Source organism: Colias croceus, chromosome 10 (assembly GCF_905220415.1).
Source record: "Colias croceus chromosome 10, ilColCroc2.1".
Taxonomy (NCBI): Eukaryota; Metazoa; Arthropoda; class Insecta; order Lepidoptera; family Pieridae; genus Colias; species Colias croceus.
In genome coordinates, this window is record NC_059546.1 from 6,872,739 (window position 1) to 6,885,998 (window position 13,260).

The window sequence follows — 13,260 nt, forward strand, 5'->3', positions numbered from 1 at the left end:
GCTCTCCTATTTCAATAACGACGCAAATATATGTGAGCAGGCACATATTTTGAAGTTTGATTTCAATTTTCAACTATCAAGTATCAACATATTATATTATCAAGTAGGTAGTAAAAAAACAGGTAGTTATATATGTATAGTATTACGTACCTATATGTATACGTAGGTATATAGAATTAGTTTTAACCCCAAAATCCAGAGGGCGCATTGTTGCATGTCAAAGTCAAATAGGTTCGCCTTCATATGCTTCAAGAGGGCTCTCTATGCCCTATATATACATTATACTCTTTGAGATAACCGCAAGATCAGAGCAATAATATGAGCAGATAACAGATACAGTACATATATAGATAACTAACAAGCTTGCTATCAAGTAACAACTGAGTAACAGATTAAAAATAGTGTAGGTATCTGGTATATTTTCCAGTGCTTGTATGATTAGGATATAATCAAATTCACTTAGCAGAGGAAACATTTGAGAGTTATCTTCTTTTTTAATATTACAAATATGATGCCAAAAATCCTCAACCCTGTTATCCTCTCTATTTTTTCGATAAATTAAAAAAGTTGGTAGATTTTTCATCCAAGGTAGTACATTTGTAAAAAACTTTTGAAAGTAGATAGATCTACCTAAAAGTTGGTAGAGTTGGTAACATTGCAGCAGAATCTGTTGATATTTTATAAAATATCGTATTTTCGATATATCGATAATTTAAAATATATCAATATCGGAGTTCGATATATCGAAAAAAAATATCGATATTTCGATACATCAGTTTTATTTAAAAAAAATCGTAACTGTAAGTCAGCTCAAAAATGATTACACAATAATTTAAAGTCTAGTAGATTTATTAAATAAATTAAATTATGAATGTATATAAGTAGTTAGTAGGTTAAAATATATCAATATCGGAGTTCGATATATCGAAAAAAAATATCGATATTTCGATATATCGGCTTTATTTAAAAAAAATCGTAAGTCAGCTCAAAAATGATTATACAATAATTTATAGTCTAGTAGATTTATTAAATAAATTAAATTATGAATGTATATAGTTCTTGGTAATTACTTTTTAAATTTAAATAAGACAATAAATGTAGGTATACCAATATTTTTCTTAGAGTTTTTAAAAATATTCTTTGTTTTATAATATGTTCAGCTGTTTAGATTGATTGAAGAAGCAACTCTTTCAAATGATAAAAAATTGTCAAGCAACTGCTAACTTTAAAATCATTAGGTCGATTAAGTTTACGATGATTTTGTAGATTAGATAATTTACTGAAAAAAAATTATTAAAAAAATATTGACCGATATCGATATTTCAATATCGAACTATCGATACACACAGCAGCCTTGAGCTGACGTACAGCAGGGATGGACCGTGAATATGCGTCGTGCATCGTGTATGACCTTGGCGGGACGTACGTCCAAATGGACCGTGAATAAGACGCTTTTAGCTTTACCCTGTAACACAAACTTACCCAGTGCGAATGAATACGTTGGAGTCATAATTATTTAAAACAGCTTACAATTTCATATTTTAAAAAGAGTGATTATGATGCACGCATTTACCATGCACTATTGTTATGAATCATTTTGCGGAAAAGGCGTGTGATTTCCAATTAAAGGTATAATAATATAATATGCGAAAAAACAGTGAACACACATTATAATATTTCTTATTTATTAAACTAGTCACATATTGCGGAAAACTCACAAAATATATTATGTTTATTTTTTATATTACCCATTGATTTATGTAGGAATCTATATAATATTATTATCTAATAAGTACCTACTTACTAATGAAGGATTTAAAAAATTTGTTAAAGCACATCTACGAGCACATCCAGTTTTGTAATAAATCACTACAATTAATTATACGTTATAAATATAAAAGTATTGAATCATAAAAACGCTATATGAGATAACTCGGTCGGCAAATGCAATCATAATTGGTACATTGACCGCCGTTACTACAGCGGAGAGCTCCAGTTTCCTGGATTGCACCAAATCTATCATTGTTTGCACTTGGTCGTGACATCTGTCATCTGAAAGGATGAAAATAAAAAAAGTTAATTACGTTTAATTATTATCAATCCTTTTCATAAAGGTGGTTCCAGATGCATGAGATGCATTTTACCTGGACACTTTGTGTCCATGATTCGTTTGCGAAGTTATCGTGTCGCGGATTCTCTATTGGCGGCTGTACACCTACACGGTTAGAGTAAACGGTAGAGTAGAGCGGTAGAGTACCAGCTATCCTATTTACTATACTAATGTAGACACCATTGGTAGAGTACTGAGAAATGGTAGAGTAGTATGCTAGATCACAACCCGTATTCAGCAGCCATATTAGATAAAATAACAGCTTTTTACTTATTAAGCTTCTCTACCTTCCAGTCCCATAAACGTCGGTTTTCTTTCCGAATAAAAATTATTAGGTTTTAGTTTTATTTGCTGACTATTTTATTCTATATAAAAAAATACATTATAGTAGCGATATTTTACCGTCACTATGAACAAGCACGCGTATGAGAATAGAAAGTATTTTTCTTCGTTCTTGTATGAAATAGTCACTCAATATTGTTAAGAAAAATGGTCGTATATTGAGAAATGTATAATAAAACATGTCACTCCAAATAACATCCGAATACTGAAATAAAAAAAATATTAATTTTAATATTATGTCAGAGTTAGACTATAATATTAAAATCGCATTCTAAAATGGTCATAATATACACAATTAATTTATTATAATATTATGTTATAAAACTGTTATCATACAAAACATTACCTTCATCGTTGGTGACAATGATCGGCATATTACTAGTATTGTAGTGAGCAGCCAAGCTTCAAACATAATTAAAATCTGAAAAAATTCAATATAATCTTTAACTGACTTAAAAAATGTATATGTAAGTATTTCCACTTAGGCATTGTTACTTTTTGTATTTGATACCTGTCCTGCATATATCTTGTTAAAGATGTTGATACAATCAGCAAGTTTATCATACATTTGCATAACTTCGAACCAACAGATACGATTTAAATTATCCTGGATTTTATATTTATTCTGCAATCAAATTAAATAAAGGAATGCGCGGTGAATATCATGGAAAACCGTTAATTCTTTATAATGAGATAAATATTTGAAAACGTACTGTAAATAATTCTATAAAATAGTTCAGTTTTAGGTACACGTTGTCAAATGTATGGCTTTCCAGAACTTTCTTTCTAAGAACAGCTTTAAAAATTATTAGTTCTATAAAAATATTCACTATAAAGTACATAAAGTTGACTCCCTGGAGCATTATGAGAAAGAAAGTTATTTGCGACATAATGTTTCTTATAGTGAACTTTCGTAAATAAAAGGTGAATGTGACCAATATGGGTGGAGTGAACATTAAGAATATTGCGAGACATCTACGAAAATAAAACATTCTTTCCCTTTTCGCATGATGATTATCCAAACTATTTAATGTTTTATACAAGTTCCAATAATATCCCTCATTCCCGAATGAAATAATAAATATGTAATAGAAAAATTCGTATATTTGCAGCGCTCCAAACGTTCTCGTTAAAATATTGAGTGGGAGGTCGGACTTGGTTTCCAACCAGCTGAGAGGAGGAATATAAGCGATGACACAAATTATTAAGAACATTATTATCAAGCAGTAACTTTTGTTATAAGTTGATATTTTTTTAATATCGTATTGTTTGTATCTGATAGTTTGCATTGCGAATATTTTTGAAAAGTAAACAAGAGGCTTTGATGCATGGGCGATGGAGTATTTATAAAATTTATTTGCTGTTTGATAATTGTTCATTAGCACTGTAAAAACATTTGTATTCATTTTATTATTTTGTTTTGATATTTTAAAATCACTGTTGTAAAACATGGCGCCTTCTATAAAGTATCAAGCAATAATGTTAAACCGTCTGTGGTTACGGGGCAAACAACTCAAATAAATAAATGAAAAACATAACGAATTATATTTCCATTAGAGTTAATAATGTTTAATTACATTTTTCATAAAAATGATTCGTGATGGATATTCCTACTAATATTATAAATGCGAAAGTTTGTATGGATGTTTTTTCTCTTTCACGTAAAAACTACTGAACCGATTACAATGAAATTTAGCACACATATAGAGGGTAACTTGGATTTACACATAGGATAGTTTTTATCCCGGAAATCCCACGGGAACGGGAACTATGCGGGTTTTCCTTTGCAAACGCGGGCGAAGCCGCGGGCGGAAATCTAGTTGTATATAAAGATAGTGAATTAGCCTTATTTTATATAGGGACATACAATTTTTCCATCGACTGAAAAATATACCTAGCCAAGTTAGTTAGGCGGGTACCTACCTCATTACGTACTACCTTTTTATAAGTGGGTAAATCATGCTTCAATCAATATAAGAATCTCACAAAGTTTTATTAATGTTTAACACTTTATGATTCATAAATTGAGAACATTAATTAAAAAAAAATACATTACATACCTAATTACCTATACTAAATCACATCCAATAAAAATTTTATAGATAGCAATTTAATGAAAATTAAAACTAAACCAGAAGTAGTTTCCAGTAAATATAGTTCCTGGGTCCAATATAGTATTTATTACAGTAATTACTTGCCCTTTTCATATTTACACGAGTCTTCCATTACCTATAAAACAATAATTGTAGGTGATTCAATCTGGGCTTTATCGTCAAATAATCAAATAAGGGTTATAGTAATTTGATGAATTTAGTTCGGTTCCTTCGAATTGTGTTTAATTACCTCAAATAAACCAATCGATGAAGAGTAAATGAAAGGGAAATGTACCTAATTCTATTAACAGAAAATTTAATAATCGCTTTACATTAATTTTACAATCAATACAATTTGATAAGTGCACTTAATTTTAAACATTTTCAATAATTCATGGTATATGGTAACTATTAAATATGTAACAATTTATATTTTATTCTTAGGTCGGTGACACTGAAGTTTTCAGTACAAAATTATTTTGGCGACATGCCAATCGTAATTGGAAATAGAGAAGTACCGGTGATGCTTTTGAAATTATTCCTTAATTAATAGTAAAATAAAACAAGCTCTTATTTCTGTCATTTATTTAACATCTACTTATGTGACACAAAAGTTAGCAATTATAATGAGTCTCATTCCTTGGACACCATGTTACATGGTCCCTTCAGTTCTTACTTTTCGATCCAGATAACAATGAAACGAAAACTGAACTAATACCAATTACGACAAACGTTACAATTGCACATATTATTAAGCACATAAGATTGCACACGCAACTGAAAACAAAAAGAATAGTGGTAATATAATAAATTAAATGCATTTGAAACAAATAAGTTTTATTAAGATACATAATATTAATATAATAGAGCTTAATAAATTCTTTGCTTGTTCGTTCGATTACCTAGTGGCTAGTAGATTGGTAAATGTCAGTAAATGGGATTAAAAACAGATTTTTAATATACATACATCGTTTCCCTTTCCAGTATAATTAACTAGTCTAATGAAACTTTTATAAATGATTTGCCAGGCACATAATTCTAGGAGGCGCCTTTTTTAGTCGCTCTACAATCTACATGATGGATTTTGTTAAATCGGTTGAATACCTAGCTGTCATTTCTTTGTAAGACAACAAATATTATTATGCGATACTCACCACATCTCAACGTATTTCTATTAGTAATTACTTCTCTCAGCATAAGTAAAGTATTTTCTTGACGCAATTTTTAATTGCCAGAACGAATTCCGCATTGCTTCAAAATCTATTTAACAATGGATTGTCACACGGAATGATTTTCCTCGAGGTAAGGACCTTAAATATAACTGTGAACAATAATAGTTCTTAACATGAGATGGTAAGGTGGGTGTTCCAACGAGAGTATGCGGCAGGGTACCTACATAAATTTATCTAGAGTGCTCTTGTGCACTGATTGTGTCGTCCTCCTGTAAAGTATAACAGTAATACAGTTGCCTGCTCAGAAACGATTAAGTATAACATTAATAAAATTTAACTTTTTCCATAAAAACTTAAGAACAATGTAAATAATATAGTTACAACAATAGGAAAATAATTTAACATTATACATTAATAATTGTGTTAAAATTCCGATGCATCAGCTTTAGATCTTATTTACTTTATGTACCTTAATAGGTAGATTAATCTGTTTGATAAGTTATTTACCTACATAACTAGAAACATTAATTGCAATGTATCTTTTAAAAGAACTTCTTCTCACAACGGAATAGATAAACATTTTATACTTTTCTGTTTTATATTTTGTAACATGAATATTTTCCTAACCATTGGAAGTTGGCAACATAGTCAGATTGTAGAACGAAGCTAACGTTTACGGGCGGCATGTGGTGTGTGTCGTTCACAATATTGTATCTGTATATTTGCGTACTGTGTACATTAAAAATATACATAAAATAAATATATTTCCAAGAACAATGCGTTTTACTCACTTATTTTAAGATAATGTTTTCTTTCCTATCAGTTGCTATCTTCCGACAGATTCTGTCACAAGCTATTTTTGATGTCTATCAATTTTATCTGAAAGAAGACATAAATATTTGTTACTTACAAGCTGTGCTTACAAGGTTACTTAGATTTGTTATAAATAAAAAAGAAAGGATTGATTGGAAGAGGATATAATATAATTTTAATCTTAAAGAAGCTCTTCTAATGTAAACGATGGAATTTTTGGTGCAGATGGACATCACATCTATCTTATTTAAGTACCTGTATAAAAATTAATTGCCAAATGTGTTGCTAAGCGTAAAATAAATAAATAAATAAATAATAATAATAATATAATAGTTATTAACATTATCGATTATCGTCATGCAAAAATTGGCAAAAATAGATGATCTGTGCTCTACGAGTCCAATGTTTTCATAATTTCCACGAAGGACGTAACTAGACACCCACGCTTTTGAAACAATGTGTATTACAATTGGAAATCGATATCGATAGATTAATTTTTCTATCTAACAATGTAGGAAAATTAATATTAGGTAGAGTGGTTGGGTATGATTAAGGAAAAAGGTTATAAAATAATTAAAATATTAGTTATCTAGATTTTATTAAAACAAATCATATACTTTAACTTAGGTACGTCACAATACACTTTTGATTCTGATACACTTATTATTTTACAACTAAAATACAAAATCTAACAAATAAATAAAATAAAATAAAAAATTAACCAATAAAACATAATAGAAGAGACCATTAACAAAATTGAAGAGAGTCAGTTATAGAAAAGAATTTTGTTATTATGTTACAATTGTTATTTACACCAAAACATAACAATTGACAAAACAATAAAGGAAAACTTGTTAGGTGTGAATGTATAACCTGGGAATACATTTTCTAACAAAAGAAGATAAGGACGGCAGAAGCAAAAAAGTATGAAATATAAAAAGTACATGACTAAACTTTTTATATGTGCGTTACACAAATATCTTATCTTATCGTAGTTTTTCCCGACACTGATTACAGATACCGGGATCACAATTTGCACTTAGCAATGAAAAGCATTTTGGACAAATCTTATACTTATAACCATCGTTTCGTTGTTGTCCTACATTTCAATTATCATATTATTATCACAGTAGTACAATATCTATATAATATTGTAATACTGTATTATTATTGTTACTTGCAATATGTTAGATAAAAGATTGTGTTAATACATGTTATTATACATATATAATTTAGTCATAATATTATCTTCTAATACCCACTGATACGCTTTAAGAATTGTAGTTGAGAGAATAACAGATAAATAATTGAAAATTCAGAAATATATGGCATTATGAGGGTGATTGAAAATCAATTAAAAGGTTATTAACGTAATTATAAAATATGAATATGAATATTGAATTATTTGTCTATTGCCTAGTTAAATGTGTTTATAAAGGATATATTTCATTTTGTTGTATCTCTTTAGAGTCGGAATGTCCCTTATGAAATAATAATTAAAATATATTCTATGTCACATTATTCTCTTTGGATTCACATGTTTTTTATAAAAATAAAATTAGTTATAAAATACATCTTATTATGCGTCTTTTCTTCAGTCTCTCCATTCTCCTAATTTGAGACTAATTTTGATTCCTGAAACAAAACAATTGAAATTTTAATTTACATGTCTAACGCCGTTAGAGTTTTCACAATATATTTTATTTTATTAAAATTCATATTTTTATCGGTTTCGTATAGAAACTTAACATATTTAAATTAAATTAACGGCGATGTTTTCATTTCAATCCGGATTTTTCTAAAGAAACTTTTACTATAGAAAAATCAAATTAAAATATGCCTTCGCTAATCTATACTAATATTATAAAGCTGAAGAGTTTGTTTGTTTGTTTGTTTGAACGCGCTAATCTCGGGAACTAAGGGTTTGAAAAATTCTTTCGGTGTTAGATAGCCCATTTATCGAGGAAGGTTATAGGCTATATCATTACGCTACGGCTAACAGGAGTGGAGCTACAGGGGTGAAACCGCGCGGAGCAGCTAGTATTCGATAAACATAAAATGTTATTTTTTGTTACGATTGAAACAATGTTATAAAAAATACTTACTCGCTATACGAAGATAACTCCAACAGCCCATAATATAAGTAATATTATGGCCACGATGAATAACAAGGAGAAGAATAAGCTCACAAGCTTGCAGAAAAGATTACAGACGCAGCCACTGAAAAACAGAAAAGAAGAATTAGGATAAAGAGTAATTAAGACGTGAAAATTTATGTTTTTGGGGATTCTAATGATAAGTATATAAATTTTGAGCCGGTCATTCAAAAATAACTTTGTAGCGTCCATAATAATTCTTTATATTATTTGTTATTAATTTATTATTTTTTAGATTGTATTTATTATTGGATTGTATTTTTATTATTGGATTGTGTATATTGTCATTGTTTGTCCATTTAGTAGATTGTAAGTTTATAAGTTTAAGTTTTTAGTATAAGTATTCGTTTTAATATATGTATAAGGATTTTAGTTTTAGTCAGTACCGCATTGGGTTAATCCTGTAAAGGTAATTGATGTGTGTGTGAATAAATAAATAAATAAATTTCTAACCAACCGGCTACACATTGTATAAATTTTAATTCCTACGAGTATATTTGATCAGTCTCCAACAATAAATAAGTGGAACAAAAATTTAAATAAAGTGAAATTCAAAGTTCAGTCATGCGAATTTAATGTTTTCGTTATCGAACAACGAATCAATAGTTAAAACTATTAAGATATGGTCGAAATCCAAACATTGTATTGTCTTCAACACGTGTTTACAGTACACAATAATTTTATTGCGTTCCGGTTATTTAGTGCAACGAGGTCAGAGAATATATTTTATAGTTTACTCCATATTGGAAATTCAAATTTGTTTGGATCATGGTTTAGTTATTCATTCGTAAGTAGTTTAAATGCTAGCTGGAAGCATTACCCTTTTTCATGAACTAAAAAACTGAAGTAAAAATTAAGGCAGTAAGTATAATAGAGTACCTATCTATTCTTTGAATACTACTACGTATATATAATACGACAGTTTATATAATATGTATTCTGAGCTTATATTATTATGATAGAATCATAATTTTTCCTACTTTTTTGATAATGTGGAAATACATTGTTGATCTGAGATATAGTTTCCAACATGGAACCTAGAGTGGTCACATACGATCTAACTTCTGCACTCAACTTTATGTACCCATTGTATACTATGTAATGAAAGCAAGTGAGAACGTTTTGATTTACAATGTATTTAAAAAAAACTTTTTTTTTTTAAGAATTGGCGGTATTTTTCTACTACGCTTACTCTATCCAGTTATCATGTTCGCTAAAAGGTATAATAAGAAGCAACCTGCAACGTTAAATAATAAATACTTATGAAATGATTCATGATAAGTTAGTTTTAATCGGTTATATTAAGCAAGGTCTTAAAGTTCTTCCTCATAAATACCTAGATTCCTTGCAAATTGTTGACCTTACAATGCCATGTAGGTAACTTAAAAGATAATTTTATAAGGCTTCGCATTATCATTTGTCACATAACATTACTTAGAATTGTTTGCCATAACCTACGAAACTCGCATTCTGATAAACTTTTTTATATAAATACCTATTATCTTATCTACCAAAAAAAAAAAAACTAAGTGTAATCGGAAATTGTTTTTATCAAATTGATAAATCATACTAACGCATCGACCGTTCACGTTTAAAGGGTGGGACCCATTTCTTTTTATAGATAGGGAGGCGAAGAGGGGAATTTTCTGCAATACTCGAGCGTGGCAGTTTAAGATATGAGAGATACCTTAGACCTAATAGAACAAACTTTTTCACTATTTAGCTCTATATGTAGTGACGCGCGCCTAGGATAGACGATCAGATTAGTAAAAAAAAATCGATAGTCTGAAATACTCGAGCGCGTCAGATTAAGATATTGGGGGTTGATTTTAGTGTTTTAAGACTAAATTAAATTAATCTGACCATAAGTCCTTGACGCCGCCGAGTTATAGGGTCGCGAACTTGTAAAAAAAAAACGTTAACCCGGCATTCTCGAGCGCGATTTTTTTTATTTTTATTTTGAAGAATATAATCTAAAACTTACTAAAAACACAAAATCTGCCGGTTTCCGCATGACCGGAAGGCTGGAGGAGCCATTTAGTCTTCCGAAAAACGCGTTGCAGCATATAAGTCGCGAACTTTACTTTTTCAAAAAAAAAAAGTTTAAATAAACAAAAAAGGTAATTTTATTTTATAAAAAAAGGTCTCTTTTCATTTTTGTCCAAAGTTTAATTTTTTTTTACTTGAAGCATCATAAAAACTCAAACTCCCGGTTTTTTGAGTATATCTCGAAAACTGAGGGTGGTAAGAAAAATTGATATGAAATAACGATGATTAAAAAAAAGAAACCCACAAACCTTTTTCGGTCAGTTTAAGAGAACCCACCAACATTTTTATCAGATTAAGAAAATATGCTTTCAGGATACCTAGATAAACCTCCCCTATGAAAATCTGACGCGCTCGAGTATTTCAAAAGGACTTTTTTTTTCTGCATTTTCAAAAATTCATCGTAACTTATCGTCATGCCGTAATCGTCAGTTTTTTTAAGGGGAGCTTTCTTGGGGCCTAATTAACACCCCTTCCGAAAATCTGACGCGCTCGAGTAAATTTTTTTTTGTGCATTTTTGACGAATTTATATGCCTAGCCCCACCACGCAAACCGGCAGATTAGTATACCGTTGTTATCAGAGGCACTTGGGGCATACGTAGTATGAATATCTGACGCGCTCGAGAATGCCCAAGTAACTGTTTTTTTTTACATTTTTGAAAATCCGTACACGCCAAACCCACCGCTAAAATGGTTTTTACCATAGAAGCTTTTCTTTTCGAAATTATTTTCTCTTTCGATTTTGATAAGTCTCGACGACGCCGTTGAATTACGCCATTTAGCTACCTCGCCTCCCTATCTATTAGGAATTGTTACTAATCGGTACTTATCCATACTAATATTATAAATGCGAAAGTAACTCTGTCTGTCTGTCTGTTAGGTACTCAATCACGCCTAAACTACTGAACTAATTTTCATGAAATTTGGTATGGAGATATTTTGATACCCGAGAAAGGACATAGGCTACTTTTTATCACGGAAATCCAACGGGAACGGGAACTATGTGGGTTTTTCTTTGACTGCGCGGGCGAAGCCGCGGGTGGAAACCTAGTATTATAATAAACCTGTGCAACGCAGCGATTTTGAGGTGTGATTTCGAAAATAGGTAGTTAGGAGGCTAGAGAGAGTTATGTGCAACTATTTACCATTGTGAAATATCACATTCTTTAAAAGATAAATTATATACATAATTATTATAAATGGTATCGTCTCATTGCAAAATATAGTACTTTAAATAGTATAAGTTTCAGGGAAATGATTATGACGAAGAAGTACTAAATACTAAAAGGTATACGACGAGCTGACCAAGGCTAACCACTTACTACGTCAGTCGATACTACGCTTGTTTACGACGCCTATGTGACGAGTTTTATTAACCTACATATTGCCTACATGCTACTTCTTGTGGACTTTGTATGCACTTCCAAGTTTGAATCTTATCAAGAACAAATAAAGTTGATTTTGGAATCCTTTTATATGTGTCAAGTTGTTGGAGGATTTATAATAACACTTTTAAATTGCGTCCTGCCAAGCATAAATTTGTGATAGAGCTATATTTTGCTTTTTATAAATGCAAAGTCTAAATGAAAATAGTAAGGATTTCAAAATATAGGCATGACATTGAGAACCTCCTCCTTTTTGAATTTCGGGTTAAAGATAAATAATATTGAAAAATATTGAATAAATACTTAGATAGGTACCTAGAAACAAGAATATTCCAACTTTCTCTTACACTATCGTTAGTAGTAGACGAATAATAGTAGGTACCTATATATTAATAATTAATATATCACAATAAATAAATGTTTTTCATTTAAGTTGTTAGTAACAAATTGGATTGTTTATTCGAAAACGTTAACAGCTAAGTATACAGAAACGAGGTTATTCCAACTTTCTCTCAGACCTTCGAATAATATTCCATTGCTAAATATAAGGTTGAAACTTCAAACAATTATATTAATTTACATGATAGTTTCATAAATAGTACCTACAACTTATACCTAAAAAATGTATGTATTAAATTAAAAGATAAACATACCACATTTTGCTGTATTTCTTACGATCTTACTACCTGCGACCACAACTAGTAAACAACTGAGCGGAGAGGCGTTTTAATTTACAAATAGGTGAGCGCTCACATTACTATGCATTTTATCTTGATAAGAATATTATCAATAAGATAGGACTAAAATCAATGGTAGGTGCGATCATACGATGGTACAGGAGTACTAAAATGTTATATGGAATTTTGGATTTTAGGCGCTATTTTAAACGATAGAATATTTATTGTCTATAAATTTAGGATAATTAGGTGTGGTCTAGAGAATTCTTACAAAAAAAATCCTTCTTTCAAGTAACATAAAGCGATGCTATATAATAGAAAAAAATATTTGAATAAGGTGGATATATGAAGGAAGTAATATACAAAAAAAAAATCAAAAATTATGTAAAGATTAAGACGTCTATAATTAGATAAAAATTGATTTTATCTACTCTACGTTATTATAATTATTTTAACATTTTTATT

General features: G+C 29.9%; 1 protein-coding gene and 2 long non-coding RNA genes across 4 annotated transcripts; 1 reads left to right on the forward strand and 2 right to left on the reverse strand.

Moving 5' to 3' along the window:
* Positions 1 to 1,833: 1,833 nt before the first annotated feature.
* On the reverse strand, positions 1,834 to 6,973 carry LOC123694861. 2 transcript variants are annotated; one of them, XM_045640460.1, is made up of 8 exons: positions 6,509 to 6,973; positions 5,942 to 5,986; positions 5,700 to 5,884; positions 4,651 to 4,681; positions 2,964 to 3,077; positions 2,799 to 2,873; positions 2,513 to 2,657; positions 1,834 to 2,052 (listed from the first exon to the last, which is right to left on the reverse strand). In XM_045640460.1, exons 4-8 carry the CDS (start codon positions 4,657 to 4,659, stop codon positions 1,880 to 1,882), a joined length of 516 nt encoding a protein of 171 aa, XP_045496416.1. In that variant the 5' UTR covers positions 4,660 to 4,681; positions 5,700 to 5,884; positions 5,942 to 5,986; positions 6,509 to 6,973; the 3' UTR covers positions 1,834 to 1,879. The 2 variants fall into 2 exon arrangements, 1 of the variants encoding a protein (XP_045496416.1); XR_006751868.1 differs by lacking the exons at positions 1,834 to 2,052; positions 2,513 to 2,657; positions 2,799 to 2,873; positions 2,964 to 3,077; positions 4,651 to 4,681 and adding an exon at positions 5,116 to 5,322 and having other exon boundaries at positions 5,700 to 5,986.
* A 138-nt stretch (positions 6,974 to 7,111) lies between these two features.
* LOC123694862 lies at positions 7,112 to 12,886 on the reverse strand. The gene is made up of 3 exons (XR_006751869.1): positions 12,772 to 12,886; positions 8,636 to 8,750; positions 7,112 to 8,165 (listed from the first exon to the last, which is right to left on the reverse strand). It is a non-coding gene; the product is annotated as an uncharacterized LOC123694862 (long non-coding RNA).
* On the forward strand, positions 9,426 to 9,964 carry LOC123694863. The gene is made up of 2 exons (XR_006751870.1): positions 9,426 to 9,547; positions 9,850 to 9,964. It is a non-coding gene; the product is annotated as an uncharacterized LOC123694863 (long non-coding RNA).
* Positions 12,887 to 13,260: the final 374 nt, after the last annotated feature.